Consider the following 23,320-nt stretch of genomic DNA (forward strand, 5'->3'; position numbering starts at 1 on the left):
CCTTCTTGAGAAACGAGAGAGAACATTCAGACCTTCTTGGTGACAGGGTCTCTCCTTTATGCATGAAGTAAAGAGATCATTCACTGAACACTGATGACTCCAGAATTTCTTTCACAATATGTAAATGTAAATTCAGCTGTTTTGACAACCTGACAGAGTTTATTGCACTATAGTGTTCGCGATTTAGTGAGATTTACTGCCATCTAGTGGTTAGACTGCAGACTGTTTTACCCATCACTCACACTATTGGCTACTATTGACTGGCTCTGACTGGCAAGATTGTTGTTGACACAAGGCTTTTTAGAATATGCTTACACAATCACAATGTTTCTTTTGGACACCTTTTTATGGCTTTTAGTGTGGCTATCTTATTCTTAAAGTACATACATGCATGCATACATACATATAGGCTAATTACCCCAAAATATGATAATTTAGGTTTTTATTTGTGTCCTTTTCTCACGTTTTTAAGGTTTCCCTAAACCGGAGAGAGGAGGAGGAAGTGGGAACCCACCCAGGGCCAGTTATGCTGCCTCTGACAGGACACTGCTCCACAGCAAGCACTTCAGGAGGACTTTGACAGGACGGGACAGACTGTCCGTCTTAAAGATGGTGTTGTGCCAACCATTTTCAACTTTCCAGCTCATCTTCAAAAGGTATGTGTATCATTAATTTAAGGTGTATAAGATTGATATATCAATATAAATAAGTGATTAAATGTCACACCTTTTTTGTTTCTGCAAGTTATATAATGTATTTTAAAACAGCACATTTTAAACACTCAAAAATTCTTTACTTATGTTTATTTTAGTCGGTGGCAACAAGAAGCACAACCACTTCTAGAAGAGCGGAAGACAACCTGCCAATGGACTTCATGTCTGATGTTGTTAGTATTTGCATTTGCAAACTAATGAGAGCATCATATGGCTTGTTATATTAAATCCTTTATCTTGGTGGTACCCAGAAAGGTCTATGATGGTGTTAGTAGTCTAAGAGCCCAACATTATTTGAGGTGGTTTGAAAAACACTCTGTCACTCATACACTGGAATGAATACACATGTGTGAACATTGAAGCTACACCCAGGGTTTTGCACCTATCTGTTCTGTTCATGGTTATAATTATTCATAAGTATGCAGTGTCATAATAACTACATCTCTGTACAGGGTGGAGATTTCAACATGCAGCATTTCTTGGTGTATAAGGAAAATCTTTTACCTATTTTAGAACATTATTCTATTTTTTTTTTGGAACATAACATAATTATTCATAAGTATGCTGTGTCATAACTACATCTCGGGCGTATATAACAAACCAAACCATTTGAAAACCGGTAGAAAGTTGAGCAAATTATGGACTGACTTGGCAACATGGGTGAGCGAGCTAACTGTGGCAAGATGGCCGCCAGTGCGTACGTCCGACATCCATGGTTCGACTCCATTGGCCAGCAGCGCGGACGAGACATCGACGTATGGTTGTCACGCCAGGGTGTTATTCTCCGGGGCTGCCGCTGGACGCTACTCCTGACGGGAGCTGCTCATGATATTTATTTCATTTATATATATATATTTAATATCTTCCTTCACGCAAGGGGCACTGTTCGGCAAACTACGTTACTTATGGTACGTCACCTCCGGCAGATCAACGGAGCACCTACGTCACTTCCGTCACTCAGAGCGAACACCCAACACGGAGGGCTGGAGGAGCGAGGTAGTCCTTCCTGCTTTCTGGATAATGACATTCACTACATGTTATTTTTTCCCCCCTGGATGATCCCGCTGTGTTTGACATCACTGAAACATCTGCGGGGAAGTTCTGGTGGTCAGGTCAAGGTAAGACAAGACATCAAATGTGCACCATACTAGTCTCCGTTTGCTGGAAGTTAGCATACGGAGGCTTAGCGACTATTGTTTTCTTTTCTCACTCAATCGAGTAACTTGTTTGGTCCATAAAATGTCAGCCAGTGTCTACAACCGGGGCCTGTTTAAGAAAGCAGGTTTAGTGAAAACTGAGTTAGTTGAACCTAAGATGAGAGAAACTGTTTTTCATTCACATCACATCTGAATCAAATCAATCAAAAACAACCCCAAAAAAAAAAAAAATCTCACAAATTATGTTTCCAGGGGAGCTCATGTCTCATTAAGGGGGGCTGAGAGCTCTTTGTTTACCCGTTGCCATGGTGATTCGTAGTATCAGAGCTCCATTGATGATGGCTTTTTTTCATTCCCAACGCCACACGCTTAACTCAGAGTGAACATACTCTTTGAGTTGATTGAACTAATGCTGATCAGCTGTTCTGAAACCGAAAAGTCAGAGTTTGACATCTCAGAATTGGTCAACCTAGAGTTAAGGTTTTGTTGAACCTGCTTTCTGAAACAGGCCCCTGATGACGTAATTTATAAAAAATAATTGCAGATTAATTTAGCAGTCAGTCTGCCTTCAATCGTTCCTCCGTCTGAGACGATACACCTTTCACCTTTCATTGGTAGATGGATGTTCCTTGAAATAATAGAGAGATGCTTTCAAATAAACCTTCGGACGGTCTCTCTCATTGATAGTCCTCAAAAATAACAAGGTCATGAATGCAGGTGCCTGTCTGGAACTGACTCTGTGCCTCCTCTTTCTTCAGTATTGACCTGGAAAAAAATGAAGCAGGAGTATCAGGATCTCATCCTGCAGGCGTGTGGGGCCTCATCCCTGCGTGTTGGAGCAAAGATCCAGTCCCTGTGGAGCGGTTATGGGGAGATAGTGAGGTTACACCTGGAGGGCTGCGAGCGGCCCTCTGTGGTCGTCAAACACGTCAAGTTTCCACAGGAGGCTGAGCACCCGTGTGGTTGGACCACAGACCGGTCACACACACGTAAAGTCAGATCCTACCAGGTGGAGACACACTGGTACCAGAACTATTCCACCAGTCCAAACTGTCGCATCCCTGCCTGCCTGGCTGCCTGTTCCCATGGAGACGAGATGCTGATAGTGCTGGAGGATCTGGATGTTGCTGGATATGACAGGAGGAGGTATGATACTGAATACTAGAGAAATCTCTGATTTCATTAGGGACACCTGCAATTTCTCCGGTTGTTTCTACCTCATGTTTATAGTGTTAGTGTTTATATGTTTATAAGTGTTTCTTTTTTTAACTGAGACAGTGTGAAGGAAATAGGAAAAAAAAATTATGTTCCTCGTGAATTAAAATGAATAAAACAACAGAAAACTGAAGAAAATACACCTAGATGTTTGAGTGATGGGTAAAACAAAGTAACACAACATTGTTGCACTTTGCAGTCTATCCACTAGATGGCAGTAAATCTCACTAAATCGTGAACACTGTAGTGCCATAAACTCTCTCAGGTTTTTAAAATAGCTGAATTTAAATAAATATGTACATGCTGATGTTTTTTTTATTGTCCTAATTAACAGATAAAGCTGTAGAGCAGTATCAAAAAATCCCAGCTTTTTCAAGCTTTTGGCCTTTATTTAAACACCGCAAACTCATCTCCACCACTAATTTGACTGTGGGTGTCAGTGACATCAGAATAAAGATGACTATATCAGCATTGAGTGTTTTTAGCATGTAAAAAATACAAAGTGTTTCAGAACAGAATGAAAATGAAACAGATGCAGATCCAGTGAAGGAGTGGCAGTTGTAATTCATGAAGAGGTGAGACACATGATATTGGGCTGGATAAATGATGTTTTTTTGTTCGTCTTGTAGAACCAGTGTAAAGGACCGGGAAATGAGGGCTTGCCTCAGCTGGCTTGCCCACTTCCACGCTCTCTTCCTGGGTGTGGAACCAGAGGGACTGTGGCCTGTCGGCACCTACTGGCACCTGGAGACTCGTCCAGATGAGCTGGAGGCCATGGACGACGCAGAGCTCAAAGCAGCTGCAGGCGACATTGACAGGGTTCTCAACGAATGTCGTTTTAAGACTGTCGTTCATGGAGATGCCAAGTTGGCCAACTTCTGTTTTTCCCAGAGTGGACAGAAAGTAGCTGCCGTAGACTTTCAGTATGTCGGTGGGGGCTGTGGAATGAAAGATGTGGTGTATTTTTTAGGAAGCTGCATGGACGAAAGAGAGTGCGAGAAGAAGGCCCAAAGCTTACTGGACTACTATTTCACGGAGCTGAAATTAGCCGTGAAAAAGGAGGTGGACTTTGCCGCCCTGGAGAGGGAGTGGAGGGAGATGTTTGCATTTGCATGGACAGATTTCCACCGAATGTTGCTGGGATGGATGCCAGGGCACTGGAAGATCAACTGCTACAGTAAACAGTTGACCAGGGAGGTGCTGGGCAAACTGAAAAAGTAAACATGTTAAAGTTAAACATGTTTATCAAACCATGTTCTGGATGAATAAAATTGAAAAGACTGCTTACATTTCTTGTTAATAATATTAAAAAATGTTTATTTAAAAATAATAGTAATAATAATAATAACTTAGTTGATATTTTGTTTTGAATATGTGTGAAAATGATAAAGCTAAGATATGAATGAGATGACAAAAAAGAAAATCAATGAACAAAATGACTAATGGGTTTTAGTGCAAAAAAAAACCCAAGACTGCTTTATATACAGGGAAAGGCGTGAGCGGTATAGGTGAGTTTAAATGAAGTATAGATAAAAAAGGAATGTGATACATGATAAAAAAAAATTCAACCAATCAAAAAAATCTGTTCTGTAATGGTTTTTAAAAATGACTATTATCGGACATTATTTATTACCAGTAAATGTAAAGTATACTCTTGTTCTTGTCTAAGTAGGTAGATGAACAATTGCCGATTTTTAAGTTGCAAATAAAAAAGAAATGTTGCATTTTTGATTGATAAAATGGCAGAGAACTCACATTTTTAATTGGAAATATTATTATACCCATATTATAAATATATATATTATATTATATTATATAGTATATAGTATAATAATAGCATATATTATGTTTTTGGATTTTGGGAGGAAGCCAGATAACCCGGAGAAAAACCTGCGTGCACACACAGGGAGAACATAACTCCATCCAAAAGCAGGTCTTCTTGCTGCAAAGGCCAGAGTGCTAACCACTACACCAACCGTGTGGCATATTTATTTGAATTTGGGTAAGAGTCTATTAGGGGTTGTTTTCAAACTGTTTTCAAACCAATCTTAAACTTAAAGTAAATAAATAAATTATTATTTTATTCATTTATGTTTTGTATTTAATTGTATTTTATTTTGTTGACGGCTGTTGTGAAGAGGAGGATGACGTGTTTCCGCTCTCACACCCGACGACATTTACAACAACAAGACGGAGGAGCTGAGCTAGCTGGCTGGCTGGTACGAAGAAGAGACACGACGGCGCCGGAGGAACAAACAGGTACGGAAAGAGAAAGGCTCAGTGGAGTGTTACTGTGGCGGTGGCGGTTCCCACAGAGATGCCTGTAAATGTGCTGTCAATCTCCGCCGAGACGGTTTGTGATGTTGCGGACCCGAGCTCCGAGCAAACGTCGGCGAAGCCACCGCTAGCCTAGGAGCTAACCCTGCTAGCCTGGCTTTACGACAGCGGTCAGAATATAAACAGAGCTGGACGGACCCCTTTAAACAACAACACTGTTTACACAGTGTACTTTGCTGTGTGTGGATATTTGGTTTATATTGGTGAACAGGCGAGTCACTTGAGTTAGAGCTGGTTTAGATTAACTCGGGTCGATTAGTAGGAAGTTAGCTGTTTTGACAGGTTTCTGTGATGATGTAACAGCGCAGGTGTGAACTCAAAAACCCACCCTGCTGTCGCCCCCCCACCGACTTTCTCATGCGTGTAGAGGAACTGTTAGTAACGATTTCCTGTAAAGTTATTAGTTTTCTCTGTTCTTCCAATAATTGGAATCAGGAAATGTTGTTATGGCCAAGACCATGACTATGATACAAAATGTTATATTCTGCACATAAATATTCATATAATTAATATTGATATTTATCTAAATGAAATACCAGAGAGGTAAAAGTTTAATTGTAGTTTTAAACATCATTATAGACCGAAAACAACAAACACTTGTCAAACACTAAAAGTGCATAGCCATTGAATATACGAAACCTTTATCACATTGATGTTAAAGAAAAAGTTATTGTGATATGTATTATCTGCTCTGGTTATTGTTTTTTTTGTTTTTTAAATCATCCTTTTCTTTCCCTTCATCTTACTCTTTGCCCGCACTGTTGGGAGCCTCACCAAACTTGGCGTGCACATCAGGACCTGTAAAAACTGCCATCAAAAATTTGCATCGTTTAGTTAAAAACATGTTTTCACATTTTGTATTCCCACTAGTCACACTGCAGACTTTTTATTATGATTTCTGACAGGTTGTCCACAGAGAGGTGTAATCACAGTTCAAAGATCTTGATTTCCAACACTCTTCATCTTCCTCTTCTAATAAGTGATTTATCACGGCAGTTCAAAGCCTCCCATTGCAGATCAAAGTCCTTCTTTCTCTAGAAAAGTTTCTGTCACTTCATATTCTTACATATAGACCAGTTACATGAAGGAACACCACAACTGCCTTCATTTTAAGGAAGAACATGAAAGCACTAGGTTAGCCAGTTCAATAAATTACTGTTGCGTTACCTGCATCATTGTCACTGATTACCTAAGTAGTCAGTGACAATGATGCAGTCCACCTCAGATTTGCTGCACACATATGAAAGGAAGATGAGGTGGCGCGTGAAGCCAGTCGTCATTGTGAGAGACACATGTTCCTTCTGCTTTTTTCCCATAGAAACGCAGAAGACAGAAGACTGATTGTGAATGTACTGGGAAAACCACCACAGCTTTACAGATGCAGCAGATGTTGTAGAGGTTTAGCTTCCCAGGTGTAGCAGGGACAGTTTTAGTTGTTTTGGTTTGTTTTTATGTCCAAAATGAAGATTTGAGGGAAGTGAGTCCTGAGTTGTGAAACGCAGCTCTCCTAAGCTCAGGTTCTTCAGAGCCCACATTTCTAGTAATATGAGCCATGGACCCTGGGGCAGTTGATAGTCCTGTAACCCTGGTCATTAAGGCCCCCAACCAGAAGTATGAAGACCAGACCATTAACTGCTTCCTCAACTGGACTGTGGAGAGGCTGAAGAGCCACATCACCAATGTGTACCCCAGTAAGCCGGTAAGTTTAAGTCTCACAATAGATAGTTTACTCTGTTGGAGATGTTTTGGTTGTAATTAGTCTTTGGATGAAGGAAAATTGACATGAAAAGAAGTTGAAAGTAAACAGTTCAATCCATTCCACTGCTCAGAAGAAGACTTAGTGTGTTCCTAGCACATGACTAAAGTAATGACTCTTGTGTGGATGTAAGCTGGTGTTGGATTATACAGTGGAACAGCTACCTCTGCCTAAAATAATCAGTCTCTTAGCTGAACACAAAAAGCAAAAGGCTGACAGACCCAGATGCTTTTTTTCTGTTGCTGTTTCTGAGTTTTAAGTACATAAGTACATAAATACACATTTATGCTGCTTCAAATTGTCTACATAGATATATAATTTTTGGTTGTTTGTGTTGTAGCTGTCTAAAGACCAGCGGCTGGTGTACTCAGGAAGGCTCCTTCAAGACCACATGCAGCTCAGAGAGGTGCTGAGAAAGGTGAGGTGATAAGCGGCGATAACTGCAGAGTCTGTTTGTTGTGTCTGTGCATACTTGGAACTTTTCGCATGGATATGATAAAGTTTTGTTGCCCTACAAGTTTCCTAGTACATACTAAAAGCTGTTGTTCATTAATATACATGAATGGATTCAATATTTAACCTTTTAAAAAATAATAACAGCAATAATAACAAGAAGAAGGAATTATCAAGCTCTTGTTTTGTCTTATATTTCGGTCACTGCTCCTTTTTGTGCTCACATGACAAGTGTGGAAGTGAAAATGTGTGGTTTTCCTTCACTGTGAAAACATGAGCTTGCTGGTATATTTCATGTTACAGTCATTTCTGTGCATGTGACAGTAAATTAAGCAAATGAGGATCTAGTTTCATGGTAACTTGAAACTACACCCAACTACAACGCATGCGTGCGTGCGTGTGAGACCACAGAAAGCCTAGTGTGTGTCCCTGAATGTGTGCAACTGCTGGGAGACTGGAACAGGCTGCCTGGGAAACAATAGTTGATCTACGATCAACAAAGCCTGAGCTTTGTCTCTGAAATCTGTTTTTTTTTCTCACACTAATCCTCTCTCTTTCGCTTTCTCTCTCTCTCTCTCTCTCTCTCATAAATATCCCTTTCCTCTCTTCCTCTTCATCCTCTGCTTGTTCTTTCTCCCACATCTCTGGCTCATCTTCTCGACCCGCAGCAGGACGGATACCACATGATGCACCTGGTGTGCACTTCACACAGTCCCCCCAGCTCGCCCGTCCCACGGAGCCCCTCCATGGCCAATCCCAGTTCTCCTGCCTCTGGCTCCAGCGTGAGTAGAGTGGCACAGCACTCCCACACATAGGCCTCAAACAGTTTATTCCCTGTTGCAGATGCATTACAAGAGGAAAAGCGTTATATTAGTCAAATGTTTACTTGCTTGAAATAGGTCTTCACATTTAGTGCCAACAGCTTACACACACAGCTAGGGCTGAATTAATGTCCATTTGCAACTTCTCTGAAAGATATTGCTTCGTATAACTTCAAGTTTGAATTAACTCCAGTTGTCGTTTTTTGTTTTTCCAGCCATTTCCACAGAATATCAAAATATTAACAAATCCATTCTCAAATAGAAGAGTAACAACGTCAAAATGTGAGAGAATTAGTGGAAACGCACGCATTGGGGTAAACAGGTGCTCATCAAAGTCCAACTCCCTGAAGAGCATGCACTGTACTATCTGTATCTAAGGCTGCATCCTGCATACTACTATGTTTTCATTTGAAGACAGTAGATCAAGATTTTAGATAAAAAAATAATCTGCGTCCATGCCAAGACTCCTGTAAAACAAAGAGTAAATGACATGACCATTCTAGTACACCGAATATGAACACACCAGTGTGAACAGGAAGTTGATTCTCTCCTCTTTAGCTGTTATCTTAGTTTCAGAAAGGATTTCTAATGAGAAACAATCGAGCAAAGTCATAGGAGGGATTTTTCTTATTAGATAGACAACAAGGTGTAATTATAATTGGCAGTAAGTGTTAAAGGAGCTGTTTTTTCACAGCTGATATTTGCTGTGTTGTCATTTCCAAAGGTCTTAGTTTTAACCCGTTCAGAATAAATAGCAGTCCTGGTGTTTTCATGGTGGAAAGGGAGTATTTTGGATGTAGGTCTCTATGATGTACTCCTAACTTAGGGACTGCATAGTCCCTTTCCTACACTCTCAATACACCTATACAAAAACAAAAATCACAAATTGATTGATTACTTCATGAATGGTGACCATTGATGTGTTTGTCTCAGGGTTCAGACAGTGCCAGCTCCTCCTCTTCGGCCACCACACCAAATCAGGACAGTCAGCCAGCATCCTCCTCCTCCTCCTCTTATACCCCTTCTGTCCCTGGAAGTCCTGACGGGCTGAGATATCGCGGCAGCTTCACCCCGTACAACCCTCAGAGTCCCCCTGGTGTCGCCCAGTGGTAAGCTCTAATGCCACAATTCACACAAAAATATACACGATATACAAGGCTTTTTTATTACTCTTTCAGTTTCCTGAAAAAACCTGAAGACTGTAGTGTCAAATATATTTCACTAAGCAGTATTGCTGGAAAAAGTGTGTATTCTTTTCAGGTCAATCCACAGTTTGTTTTCTATTGCATTTATTGTCCAACCTTTTTTTGTTATAATCTTTACTTTCACAGTGTGCCATCATTTATTGTCTATTCTCCTGAAACCACGGATTGAGGCCATTAACTCCAGTAGACTTCCATTCAAATACAGCTGAGTCACCCTCTGGGGGCTAACTGCTTCCCCTGTCCTATTTCCTGGGCTTCACTTTTCAAACCCAAAGACTACATCTATGTAAAGTCTAAGGCCAGATCACTTCATATTAGGGATGCAGCGATTGCCATTTATTGGGCCAATTCCGATTCCCGGTTATTCATGGAGTTTGACCTGCCGATACAGATTTTAGCCGATTCCAATTACATTTTTTAAAACCACTTTACAGCACAGATTTATTTTCTATCTTTTCTTTAATATAACATTCTAACATAGAAATACAACCGACTTTCAGTCATGTAATCTCTGTTAAAAGAAATGGAACAGGTTAACGGATAAATTCCTCAAGACTAACATAAGGTGCACACATCTTAAAGTGCAGTGTTATGGAATAACCATTCTTTTCAACTTAAAAAGCATTTTTGGAAAAGTAAACTTCTGTATGAAAACAGATGTAAGAGCCAGGTAATGGTATTAAAACAATGAATAAATAACAAATAAAAATAAAATAATATAGCCTGGCAGAGCCGCCTCGTTCACCATGCTTCCTGCTCCATGGACATCCCCAAGAAGGAAAGCTCGGTAATGAGTTGGTGCTGGTTGTACTGTCTACGTCTTCGGTATGGTCGATGTGAATATTGTAGAATAAAGCTGCCGTGTGGAAAATGCACATGTCGCGCACAAGTGCATTTGACCGGTCAGTCATGTGAAAATCGGCCAATTCCGGTCACTGGCCGATCAATCGGTGCATCCCTACTTCATTTACATGATGCTAGAAATATCTGCTGTACCTGTAATGGGAATGTCAGGAAATGTTGATGCCATTAGTTCGTGTCATTCTCCTACAGGCCGGATGGAGCTCAGGTCCCTTTGCAAGGCGGCCTTCCCGCCAACATGCCCCCCCACCCCATGTACATGCCCATGCAGATGCTGTGGTGGCAGCAGATGTACGCACGCCATTACTACATGCAATAGTAAGTCTTAAAATGGTTTTAGCACTGTGGTGAAGAACTGTACGGTGTAGATATCATCCAGGTGGTCTAGTTGCATATAGACAACCAGCTGCTTCACGCTTAGTATCCAAGTGTATATGAAGAAACTATTGGCGTATTTCGCTTCGCCACACCACGGCACAGTTTAAGTAGCGTTTCCACTAGCATGGTACCAGGTACTAAACTAAAAGTAACTTAACCTTAAAGTATATATTCAGAGTTTAAAATCATAATCAAACTTGTAAAATCCTTTTGTTTTGACACTGCAGCGTCCTCCACCGTGTTTTCTTATTAATATGCCTTTCCCCCTGTCCCTTCTCTTCTTCACCTCTTCTCTTCAGCCAAGCAGCAGTCGCCGCGTCTCAGCCTCCCAGCGCCCCGCCTCCCCCCTCTCCCTCACCCTCCCCCCACCAGGCCGCCCGGCCCAACGAAGCCGTGCAGCCGCCGCTGGGGCCGAACCCGGCGCCCAACCCTCTACCAGACAACCCGCCGGCCAACCCCAACATCCAGATGAACGCACAGGGCGGCGCTGTGTTAAACGACGACGAGCTGAACCGCGATTGGCTGGACTGGTTATATACCTTGTCTCGTGCTGGCGTCCTCCTCAGCATTGTCTACTTCTACTCCTCCTTTAGCCGCTTTGTCATGGTGATCGGCGCCATGCTCCTTGTATATCTGTGAGTAAATGAGATATGTGGTCCCTGCATTGTGAGTTTGAGAGCTTTACGCCCAGTGTGCGACCGTTTGGACACACGTGTCTACATTTGTGATTGTGTGTTTTTTTTTTGTTTTTTTTAAGGCACCAAGCCGGTTGGTTTCCCTTCAGACTGGATCAGCAGCAGAACCTCGGAGGAGGAGAACAGGCCGCGCCTCCTCAGGAGGAAGCAGAGAGACGTCAGGACATACAGGAAATGGTGAGACGCACAATGTCGATCAAACTACAAATTCATGATATTTTCCTGGTTTTCAAAGCTTTCGCGCTACTGATATTGAGGCATTTGCCAACGCTATCGTATTAAGTATTGATTCAAAGACGTGATATCGATACAAGAACTCTTCTACAACGCCTCCTTGTTTTACAGTAGAATTTGACCATATTTATGAGCGGTTTCTCTTTTTCGTACACATGCTTATTAAGCATTAGGAAAGAATTACACGTGACACCATCGAAAACGAAGGGTAACAGCTGTGTGTGTTTAATACAAATTCTAAACGGCTAGAATGCAGATGTTACTGCATTTTTAGGTTATTTTGTTTAGTATTTTAGAATTCTCGTTCCATGAGCCTGTGCCCATATTTATATTTATATATCTGGTCACTGTCCTGGCTCCCAGATGGTGGAACGAGCTCCCCATCGACATACGGACAGCAGAAAGCCTCCACATCTTCCACCACCGACTAAAAACACATCTTTCGACTCTACCTCGACTAAGACGATGACGACGACAAAAAAAAACCCACTTACTTGTACATCACACTTATGACTAGCACTTTATAGTTTGGCTTACTTGAAGCACTTACTTACTTCTAGCTCTTGTTTGTACCCAAATGTTGAAATGCACTTACTGTAAGTCGCTTTGGATAAAAGCGTCTGCTAAATGACATGTTATCTAATGATATATATTGAGATGTATCTAATATATCTGAAAATAGTCTACATTCATACCTTATTTTAAACCTCGAGGCTTTATTAAATCGTCTTGGAAAATTAAATCATTCAGTCTTTATTCCTTGTGTGTCAGGCAGCTAGAATCAGATGGTCATCAGTTTTATTCCAATCACAGTTTGCAAGGTTAGGTGATTTCTTCTCACCACAGCTCCATGTGTCCCTATGTGTGTCAGGAACGTTTGATGGATGAGGGGATAGAGGATGATGACAGTAGTGAGGAAGGAGGTGGAGGCCCTGAGGACCAGACTGCTGCTGATACTGATGCTGCTGCTGCTGCTGCTGCTGATGATGCTGCTGCTGCTGCTGCTCTGCCTGAGCCCAACATCCTCACCACCGCGTGGTCCTTCCTCAGCACCTTCTTCACCTCGCTCATCCCAGAGGGACGACCTCACCCGGCAAACTAGGTAGACCCCCCCTCCTCCTTTTACCAGCAGGTGTCACTCTAAAGCAATTCCCACCTTCCTCTTCACTGTCCTAACCACCCCCATTTATCTTAACAACTATCTCTTGGAAACTGATTCAAAAGAACAGTTTTTAAGCCAGAAGATTCGACCCGAGCTACTCGGCTACAAACCGTCAACATGCTGCCAACAAACGGGACCGCGACGAGGCGGTTAGAAATGTTGTTGTTTAAAATACAGAAGTGGTGTGAGGTGTTTCAGGGGGAGCAGATGAACATTTATAGAAGAAATGTCATGGTATGTTATGTTATTGGAGTAAATGCTTCAGCAATTATGTTTTTTTGATAGTGAATATAGTGACTTGCTGGAGTGAGATGTCTTCCATTCAAAGCAGTGATAAAGTCACACTTCTTAAACCTTTCAAATGAGACATGTGACGTTAGTTTGTGGGAAAAAAACAAAAAAAAAACGGGAATTTCCCTTCAGAGACGTGTCTAAACCATGGAAACTATATCCCTGAAGACACTTTAATGTATGCACCCGATGTGCATATGGACTGTGCGGCTGCTGAAGCACATTGTTTTCTCACTTAATGTATGTACACATGTAAGTATATGCATCTGTAATTCCTGAACATATATATATATATATATGTATATGCTTTTTCAATAAAAAAAATCTTGCTGCAGTTTGACTTTTGTCTGCTGTTTTTTTTTCCCTTTCTGTGCCGAAGTCTGCAGTTTTTCTTATGTCCTGCAGGTGGCGGCATTCACACACAATTGTCACAGAGTCTCAGAGAGCGCCTTGGACTGACAGTGTTCTGACCATGCGTGGTCAGTGAGGGTGCCTCGTTTTATTCTTTACAGAATTAGATAATCATAATTGTTGTATGTTATGTACGATTGGCTCTAAAGACACCAGTATTTTCTGTATACGTGGCTATCATCTCTGTATTTTATAACGATCTATATTGCAACTTATATTCCAAATGAAGCCTTAAGCCTTTTTAGTAATAGGAATAAAAATAATAACATTTATAGCAGTATTTGTATAATAACCACATATTAAAAGTTAAAGAGTTACTTGGCCAGTGGACTTGTATGTTATTAGGCATACAAGTTAATTTTATATTAGTCATAGCTTATACGCCAAAGCCAAAAGAGCTTTGATTTTTGAAAGCCTCCAAAATGAGCTTCAATCTTACTCTTTACGCGTTATTCATATGCATGTCTGTGGGTATTATTTAATGAATAACTCTAAATTTAACGCAAAACAATTTATGTTAATATTTAGTCCATTTAAAAACAACTAAACAGTGAACCTGGTTAACATTTTTTTTTTGCCAATTTTATATTTAGGTTATCCTTGACATCGATTTAAACCTCAAGCACACAGTCCATTTTAGTTGGTGTCCTGTTATTATGCCGTCCTCCAGGACAGGGTTTCTCAGTCCTGATCCTGTAGGATCCACTCCTGCATGTTTTAGATGTTTCTCTGCTCCTGCACACCTGATTCAAATGGTCAGTAAGCTCTGCCAACGCCTGATGACGACCCATTTATTTGATTCAGGTGTGTTGGAGCAGGGAATCCTTTAAGAAACCCTGCCCCAGGACACAAATGTGGTAAGACGTGAGTATAAATGTATTATTTATACTAAGACTGATATAACTAAACATAGAAGTGAACAATTTTGAATATTTGAAACAATTAAAAACACCTGCATCCCGGGAAAGGATTATTCTGGCCCACAATTAATTGGAAAGATAACCTGAATCCAGAGTACCGGCATCTTGTGAGAAGTGCTGGGACAGAACACACAGATTAAAGTCGTATTCACACCTAATAGTCTCCGCTAGACTCGGTGCGATTGGGGACTCGGTTCAATCGGGGGTTGAATTTGCTTTCACACTTTCACACTTTAGTGAAACGAAACAAACCTTTTGAATAACGTGTTCCCCTCCTCACCTGCGGCGGCGCTGAGCGTGTATTACTGAAGGAGAAGACGAGACAACGATGAACAAGAAAACCCGCTGGTCCGCTGTTTTAATGCAGGACAACTTCTGTTTCCGCCAAATCAGAGCAAAACATGGAGCTGCATTAAATCCTATCAACAACGGACTCAGACGTTTCTCCCGGCCTATCGTTGTACACGCGCGTATTTGTAGTTGTGTTTACCCACAATGCCCTGCGTTGTGGTCTGCTTCCAGCATTCGGTTCACTTCAAGTGCGCATTCGGTTCGGTTGCGCATTCACACCTGACCCAAACCAACCGGACTTTCCGAGCATACAAACTAGGATTGGAATTAGAAGAGCTGGTGTGAATACGACATTAGGCCCACGCCCATTTCACCCTTTGCCCCTCCATTTTGCACGTCCACGTGTACGCTCGTCTCCTATACATACCGAAACAATGGTCCGGCCCTTGGAGACATTTGCTTGTGTACTCTGGATTCAGGTTATCTGTTATTACTCCATGATAGCGCTGTAACAACTGGCAGTGGCGTTCTGTTTGACAATGACAGTGTTGAATCTCCTGCAAAACATTGTTAAGTGACGACTTATGACGTTCTTAAAGACGGAACTTTTGCGTGCCTGATCGGTATTTCGCCTTTTCTCTACGGAGTAAAAACTCACCACTCACTTCACCCCCTCCTGGCGGAGGAGCAGACGAATGGAGCAGACGAACGCGAGGCGTGGAGCGATGTCCACACCGACGGAAGAACAGCCATTGACCCACCGAAAACAAACCAGCAACAGACATCTTTCATTGAGCTAACGCCTTTATAACAATTGCAAACACTGAGGAAGTGCAAATTTCCTCAGTGCATGAAGAGACCTCTGATTTAGGGTTGGCCGCCAATGCCATGATCTTGCAAGGCTGGTTTTCTGCTAAAAGACCACCACCATTGACCTGGTTAAAATCCTGTATAATTCATTTTTAACCACTTACCCCTCAGGGCAAATTTAGAAATGGGATTTGGGCCATTGTCTTGCTAGTCATAACCCTTAGATGCATAACCCGTGTTAACACTATAAAATCTTTGAAATTAAACTGTTTTATATTTTCATATTCCGGGTATTCCTTCATAAAAGATGTGGCTGTTTGCAGAAATTGCAGTTTTTGTATCACTACCCCACTTTTCCATAAGCGAGGGTCAAAAATGACCCCAAGCGTCTCCTAGGAACTGTGACTGTCAGTATAAAGGGTATAAAGTAAGTATAAATCACTCTGTTGTTGACCACAATATAATGAAAATCATCGTCTTTAACCAAAATTTCTTAAGTTTATTGCAAAAACGCATTGATCCTACTCATGGAAGAGTGTAGGTATTGGTAGGTCATGCATACAAGGGTTAATATACAAACAACACAATGGCCCCTGCACAGCTTGGGTGGAGCAAATCAGGGAGGGAGGTGTCGTTGTGAAGGACAGTGACGCGGTACACCGAGTTTCAGTGACTTCACCCGCCGAGAACTCAAGGTTGCATCTGCACGACTGTCAGTAAATACCACTAACAGTCCCAGAGTCAACTTGTCCTTGACTTTTTTTGTGGGGGAACTTCTTGAAAGTCTGAGTTTTTAGTCCCCATTGGATGTTACGGCGTTTGAATGGGCGGGGTAACGCCGCTCCGACACTGTCCTCACAGATAGAGAGGTGAGCGGGGAAGCGGCTCAGACAGCGATGCACTTCAGAGAGTCCTCCAAAACCCCCTAATCAAATGACCATGGATTTTTGTGTAGTTGGTCGTAGAAGGCCCAATTAATTATGCATGACAGCAGCTTGACGGCCATTTGATTTCGTTACGCGCCCCCTCCGAGCCACCGATCCAATCAGGTTAGGGTGCCCATACCCCCCCCCAACGTCCCCTCAATTTCTCCCCGCAGCTCTGGGGCGAGGGTTAGACTCCTCTTATCATGAGGAGAGATTTCTTTAAGAGGGTGTTTGGGCCCTTGTAGTACATTTCATCATCATAATAAGTCCTTGTTATGCAGCCAGCCCGCTCCCGCTTCCCTGCTATCAGGCCTCGTTGTCTTTGCGGCCGCGACAGTTGGGCTGGACACCTGCCACAGAGGACGGCGAGGAGATGGACCGAGTTTGTTATGAGGAGAGAAAAGACAGCGGGGACAGATAGCGCGCGTGACACCTGTGAGGACGGGATGCAGTGGGGTGATTTATGGCGTCGCGCCGCATGTATAGCCGTGGTCACAGTGAGGAAACTGGAAACAAGAGTATCAAGAATACACAGGAAAGGTGTAGGTGGCAAAAATAATAGTAGGGCTTAATAATTGTTTGTTAATTATGTAAAATGTTGAAGAGAAATTGATTGTTTCCATCAGTCTATTATCATTTTAGAGTAAAAATAACCCTTTTAACCCATTTTGTGCCACCGTGTTGCCACAGAGTTTATCGCCTGATAATAACGTAATAAACACTAGTCATTAACTGATGCCGGCTTCTCAAATGTGTTCTGCTTTGTCATGTGTGACAATGCAAGGAAGGAAGGAAGGAAGGAAGAAAGGAAGGACAGATGGGATGATGTACCGTTTTTAGAGGAGCTAGGTGGTGCTGTAGCTCCCCCTATAATAGCCATAGCACCCGCCCCAAGAAATGTCTGTGATTTATTTATATAATATATTTATATTTTAATGTCAGGTTTGAATAGTCTTCTACATTATTGTAATCTAAAAAAACATGAGGCCCAAACAGGTGACCTTCTGGTGACCTTAACGCACCTTGTTTTTGATAGCGAGTTTTGGAAATTTAGCAAAGTAAAGTGTAATACACTTTAAAATACACCAAATACAAAGTAAAATACACCCAAATGGTCACAGAGCCCCAGGAACAAGACAATCCGGGGCATGAAGACAAAGGAGAGTCGCCGCCGGTGGCTGCGGTTTCCATTGCGGATGCTAACGTTCCGGTTTGTGCTGCAGGTGATATCAGCAACCATCCTCAATAGGGCTCAAAAATACCCCTCACGGCCATTTGGGAATCAGCAGAGAAGTTTTAACAAACGTTGGATGGATCAGTATTCATGGCTGGAAGGGCACAGATTTCATTTCGAGCCAACATTTACCAGCAACGGATTTAACCACTGGCAGAAAGCATCTCCAAAATTCAAAGCACCTTCTCTTAAAGTGTTGAGCATCCCTATAGCATCTGTAACAGAAAATCTCTGGAGCTGTTTCTCAAGTGTCACATGAAAAGCAAGTTTCTAACTGCTGCCTACTTCACGAACATAGTCGTAAAGTGCCACAAGGGGGCGTCTGCGTCTTGTAACTATGTTTCACAATAAATAATTCTATATCCAAGTATAAGAAAAGGGTATTTTAGGCTCTATCCACACGGATATGGAACTAAACTTAAACAATCTATCTCTTTGTCACAGAAACAAGAGACAGAATGAATAAAGTCAGAGCGACGAAGGAAAGAAAGAAAATGAAAGTTAACTCCAGATGGGCTTATGACATCATCGTAGCACATTGATTCTCTACATGAAAACACAAGGTTGGCTTTTTGAGACTTTCCCACTCAGGTCTCCCAAAGCGCAGTTTCTGTGTGGATAAAATGCCGATACTATAAAAAAAAAAAACATAGGCAGATTCACCGAGACAAGATTTGTCTCGAAGATTTGCGGCCAAGAGTTTTTACTACCGCGAGGAAAAAGCAGTAGAATATGGAGCTCCTTAAGGACTTGCAAAGTTCTGTTTTAAGTCCGAGTAACCATAGCGACTACAGCAGTCAAATAAGGGAAATGCTCCTTCAGTATTGTACTTAAAGGCCACATAGACCGGAAGCTCCAATTAACGCTGCGTTTGTGTGTGTATCTGCGTCGTTACCTCGTTTATGAAACCCTAAAGTTTCAGAACAAACAGTTCAGCCACTGCTCAGAAAATAGGGTTTTATTGTTTTCCTGGGCACTTCCGTATGTTGATGATGTCATCAGTATACCTCACCACTCCTCTCACCACCGTAGCGCCTCCTGGTGCGGGCACTAGTCCGGGCACATCCGGTTGCGTACATTCAACCGCAGAAGAAGAAGAACTACTCTCGTTGTAGCTGCTGAGATGCAGAGCATCCACCGTGCCAGAGGGGGAGCTGTGTATCCGAGAGCTGGCCTATCTATTACGTCACTTCCAGGTACCTGGCCAATCACAGGACAGTGTGAAAGCTCTCGTTGGCTGGCCAATCACAACACAGTCCACGTTCTAGGGGTGTGGTTTTGGTCTGAAACAGCGCGGCTGACGAGAGCGTCGGTGAGGAGATATTTTGATCGGCTCGTTTGCAGCGATTAGGAGGTTTTTAACCATGAAAACAAGTTCATATATGTAAGTAGACCTCCATAACTAACATATATGTGTGATACAAGCATTCTATGTCACCTTTAAATGTAGGACTGTTTCTGGTTCGTAGGTCACCTCGTAACTGTGTTATTAAAACATTTCCAACGGCTATCACCGCCAGAAAACCAAAGATTTTGGGGGCAGGACGTGAATTCAGCCTGAACTCCGTCACAGAGCACTGACGTCTCCATTTGTCCTTTCAAGGTGTATTTCCTCTAAAACGATTTCCCATTGTTTGCCAACAGGTTTCACATTTCACCACGGAACCGTGTCCTTTGTCCACCCTGAAGCACTTTGTGGCCTGTTTGTTAAAAGCGCTTTATCGCTAAATTTGACTTGGCACGTCTTGTCAGGGGAGATTGCAGCTGATGAGACTCTTGACCTGCAGATAAAACATCCATTAAGCGGCTTGTCTGGGGCAATTCTGTGCGCTTACCCTGTTTAGCATATTCTTAGCCATTTGCAAGACGGTGCATGGATGGGTACACTCTGCCGCGCCGCAGCCAGTCACCACGCCGTAAAGAAGCACCTCTCACTCGGCTGCTGTGCTAAACGTCGTCTCTGACATTGTAATGCTCGACGACTGTCCTCCGCCAGACGATTCAAACGACCGCTAAAAGCCGGAGGGAAGGGGGAGGGCCAAAATGCAAAATTGATGGAAATGACATTAGATTCAGCTCATGCTCCTCACCGTGTAAATTATGCCCCAAAATGGACTCTCTGGCCCGACTGTTAGCTCCAATTTGTGAGGCCATAGCTCACAGTGGCTTGTCTTGCCCTTCCCCTCTCACTTTAATCCAATCAGAGCCGCAATGGATGTTATTTATTTGTTTATTTATTTATTCTCAAAGGATGTAACCGATTCTTATCAGGGCAGAAGTGGGGCCTTCTTCCTGGTGAAACGGTGACTAACGTCCAGCCATCGATCCGTCAGTTGGTCTGTGGTGGCGGGTGATGGTCCCGGTGATAGACGACTGCGTCTGTGTTCATGCTCGGTGTTTACTTCATGTGGTCGAGTCAATAGTGCAGATATGGGAGATGCTTTTTTATTTCTTTCTCTGTCCTCGATCCTCTTTTTCCCCCCGATTGAGACAGAACGTGCGAGTGATTCAGCGCTAACCAGGATTAGGTTTCTAACTACTCCGGGTTTCACATTTTATTTTTTTCGTCCAGCGCCGCGCTGGCCCATAATATTAAAGCTCATAATCCTCTGTTGCTCCAATAAAATGCCTGAAATGTAAATGTAAAAACATCAGACTTCTCTTATCAATTACATTGTAAGTAATGTATCCAAGGTGGTTTCACTCATGTAGGACTTTGGTTTGTCATTCTTAACCTTTTTATTCTTTCACATTTTTGGAAATTAAAGAAAGTAAAAGAATGGGCCATTGGGCAGGTGATAATAAATAAATAATCAAATTGATGATTTGATGAAGTTACTGTTCGCTTCCCCAGTTTTGGGATCCATGCTGCTTCTCCTGCTAAAACACGTCAAATGAAAGTGTCTCTGCTCTCAATGCATGAGTTCAAATTGTATTTGTACATTTATTTATTTTTTTTAAAAATAAAGGAAATCTAAACTAAATAAAGCACACAATCAAAATCCAAGCAAAACCAAATGCTGTGGATGCAAAACAGGAGAACCGGACCAGGTGCCGTGCATCTGCCTAACGACACGCCTCCTCCTATTTAGTGTCCAGCAGTGAAGGAAAACCTTCACAGTGTGTGGTCACACCGCTGCAGGGACAGGGGCGTCACAGTGCACGCCGCGTTGTGTTCAAACATTTGTGCTTGTGCCGATTATTTGCTGCGTGCACACAGGGGTGGATGCACAATGTTGCACACACTGTCTTTCAAAAGTGATCCATATCAGAAATCTGCATTTACACAAACTGATATTAACCTTTACAGCAAGAAGTTTGCATGTTCTCCCCGTGTATGTGTGGGTGTTCTCCGGGTTCTCCGGGTTCTCCGGCTTCCTCCCACAGTCCAAAAACATGCAATATCAGGATTAGGTCAATTGAACACTCTAAAGTGTGAGAGTGAATGTTTGTTTGTGTGGACTGGTGAACTGTCGCCTTATGTCAGCTGAGATTGGCACAGCAACCCCCCTGTGGTAGAAGATAGATGGATGGATGGATGGATGGATATTAATGGGGTCAAGCAGACGTGTGGACCTGGCTACTGACCTGGAAATGTCAGTGGCTGAAAAGGAAAGCGAACACGTTGAAATCAAAGGCTTAAAAGCCATGAAAGTGTCTCGTCTCGACTCCACATGCTCGAACCTGTGCACCGGTGTGAAAGAGCGTCGTGGTCGTGGATAGTGTCCGCGTGTATTAACGTGATTTATTAACGTTTTCCACATACAGATGAAACCGATCTGAAGATATCATTCACATTAAAATGGTGTATTCACTGTTTAAAATGAAGATTATTGATTGAGGGAAATAATGTGGACTGGGGCTGAAAAAAGTCGTCCGATGTGTTTTCCACAATCCTTAAATCGGAAAAAAAATAATAATCTCGTTTTACGCAACAAAGATTACTGTAGGAATATTCAGGCTTGCAAAGCACTGTTTTATACGGTAAATCATTGTTCATATGGTATACTGTAGGACTTTTACGTAGATGAAACAAGGTTTAGTACGTTAAATATAAGTTAATTCTACACTATGTCGTTGCAATGTGAGGCATTTGTCCACTAGGTGGTGTTTTCCATGCAAATCCTGCTCCTGGGGACCGACTGCCCGGCATATTTGAGATATTTCCCTGCTCCAACACTCCTGATTAACTGGTAACTAAACCCATTTAGTTTGAATCAGGTGTGGTGGAGCAAGGAAACATCTAAAACCTACATGACGAGGCTTTTTTTTCTGTGACAGTGAACGTTGAGGCAGTTTATTTCTGCACCGGCTCCATAAAGATTGTATGTATCCCATGAATCAGAAGATACGCAATGAAAAATAAACGATATCGCAGAAGGAAGGAATATCTGCTCATTGAAATCCCAGCTCCTCGTCTGTGAGGAGGAGAAGCACACGTGATGTCAGTCAGTTAAATAAACAAATAAGGTCAAAGTGTTTCAGTGGTGGTATACTGTATATTTCTCAGGGTTTACAAATATCTACTTTTTTTTCTTCTTTTGTTTTTTTTTTTTAATGCGGCATAGTACATTACATAGTATTTTTTCCAGAGAGCAAAATAAATATATTGCACTTAAAAATCGTCAAAAACACAATCTCGTCAGGAGTTGTATTCAGATTATGGCATACATAAAATAAAATAAAATAAAAAAAAAGAAATTTGCAGTGGTGAGTCGGGAATGTGCATATAGTTTTGAAATAAAGATGGAAACTCTCAGTTCAGGCTGTACATCAGTAAAAGACAAAAAAAATGACAAAAATGGATCCAAGTCATTGTCTTTGCTTAATAAACACAAGAGATAAATGTCATTATATCCATGTTCTTCCTTTGATTTACAAATGTGGCACAAATCAAACCATTTAACATTGAACAGTGTTTGTTTCACAGGAAAGCACCAAACACACACACACACACACACCTCTGAATGCACCTAACACTGGTACTTTCACAGTAAAAGAAGAATTCCTTAAGGTGTTGTCGCCAAACCTCACCCCCAATCCCCAATTTTCATGATTTCAAAGTCTTCTTCATACGAGACACACACACACACACACACACAAACCCAACTCTTTACCAGCGACTATCATCAAACAACTCCAACTGTGCAGGTCAAATAAAACTGGATTATTAAACGTCAGCACTAATACTGGTAACTTTAGAGCTTAAAAAGAATTGAATCTCATCCTTGAACTTTGACTGCGGTGATGCTTCTTTCATGTTTTCGTTCTCACGTAATAAAGGAAACATGCTTGTATTTTATTTGCATTTTATTTGCGGTCGGTTGGACTGAAATTATTAGGATTTTTTTCTTACAATTTCAAAATAGGACATGCAATAGGAGCTATTTCGTTAATGCTCTCCAGTTAATTGGTGTGATTGCATAGTCTCCATGTGGACTTCATGTAAA

General features: G+C 41.9%; 2 protein-coding genes across 2 annotated transcripts; both read left to right on the forward strand.

Moving 5' to 3' along the window:
* Positions 1-1,649: 1,649 nt before the first annotated feature.
* Positions 1,650-4,372, forward strand: pkdc (protein kinase-like domain containing). The gene is made up of 3 exons (XM_044033357.1): positions 1,650-1,831; positions 2,629-3,016; positions 3,715-4,372. The coding sequence occupies exons 2-3, from the start codon at positions 2,646-2,648 to the stop codon at positions 4,304-4,306; spliced, it is 963 nt and encodes a 320-aa protein (XP_043889292.1). The 5' UTR covers positions 1,650-1,831; positions 2,629-2,645; the 3' UTR covers positions 4,307-4,372.
* Positions 4,373-5,234: 862 nt separating this feature from the next.
* herpud2 (HERPUD family member 2) lies at positions 5,235-13,607 on the forward strand. The gene is made up of 9 exons (XM_044034562.1): positions 5,235-5,344; positions 6,741-7,121; positions 7,519-7,596; positions 8,300-8,413; positions 9,386-9,561; positions 10,711-10,836; positions 11,196-11,531; positions 11,654-11,768; positions 12,697-13,607. The coding sequence occupies exons 2-9, from the start codon at positions 6,975-6,977 to the stop codon at positions 12,925-12,927; spliced, it is 1,323 nt and encodes a 440-aa protein (XP_043890497.1). The 5' UTR covers positions 5,235-5,344; positions 6,741-6,974; the 3' UTR covers positions 12,928-13,607.
* The last annotated feature ends 9,713 nt before the right edge of the window (positions 13,608-23,320 follow it).

Source organism: Solea senegalensis, linkage group LG9 (genome assembly GCF_019176455.1).
Source record: "Solea senegalensis isolate Sse05_10M linkage group LG9, IFAPA_SoseM_1, whole genome shotgun sequence".
Taxonomy (NCBI): Eukaryota; Metazoa; Chordata; class Actinopteri; order Pleuronectiformes; family Soleidae; genus Solea; species Solea senegalensis.

What these genes read in the sequence shown, in the direction of transcription:
- herpud2 (XM_044034562.1), top strand. Translation starts at nt 6,975, where the DNA reads ATGGACCCTGGGGCAGTTGATAGTCCTGTAACCCTGGTCATTAAGGCC. An exon ending in ATGTGTACCCCAGTAAGCCG is followed by an intron (nt 7,122 to 7,518) that starts GTAAGTTTAAGT and finishes TTTGTGTTGTAG; the next exon opens with CTGTCTAAAGACCAGCGGCT. An exon ending in CGCCATTACTACATGCAATA is followed by an intron (nt 10,837 to 11,195) that starts GTAAGTCTTAAA and finishes TCTTCTCTTCAG; the next exon opens with CCAAGCAGCAGTCGCCGCGT.
- pkdc (XM_044033357.1), top strand. Translation starts at nt 2,646, where the DNA reads ATGAAGCAGGAGTATCAGGATCTCATCCTGCAGGCGTGTGGGGCCTCA. An exon ending in GCTGGATATGACAGGAGGAG is followed by an intron (nt 3,017 to 3,714) that starts GTATGATACTGA and finishes TTCGTCTTGTAG; the next exon opens with AACCAGTGTAAAGGACCGGG.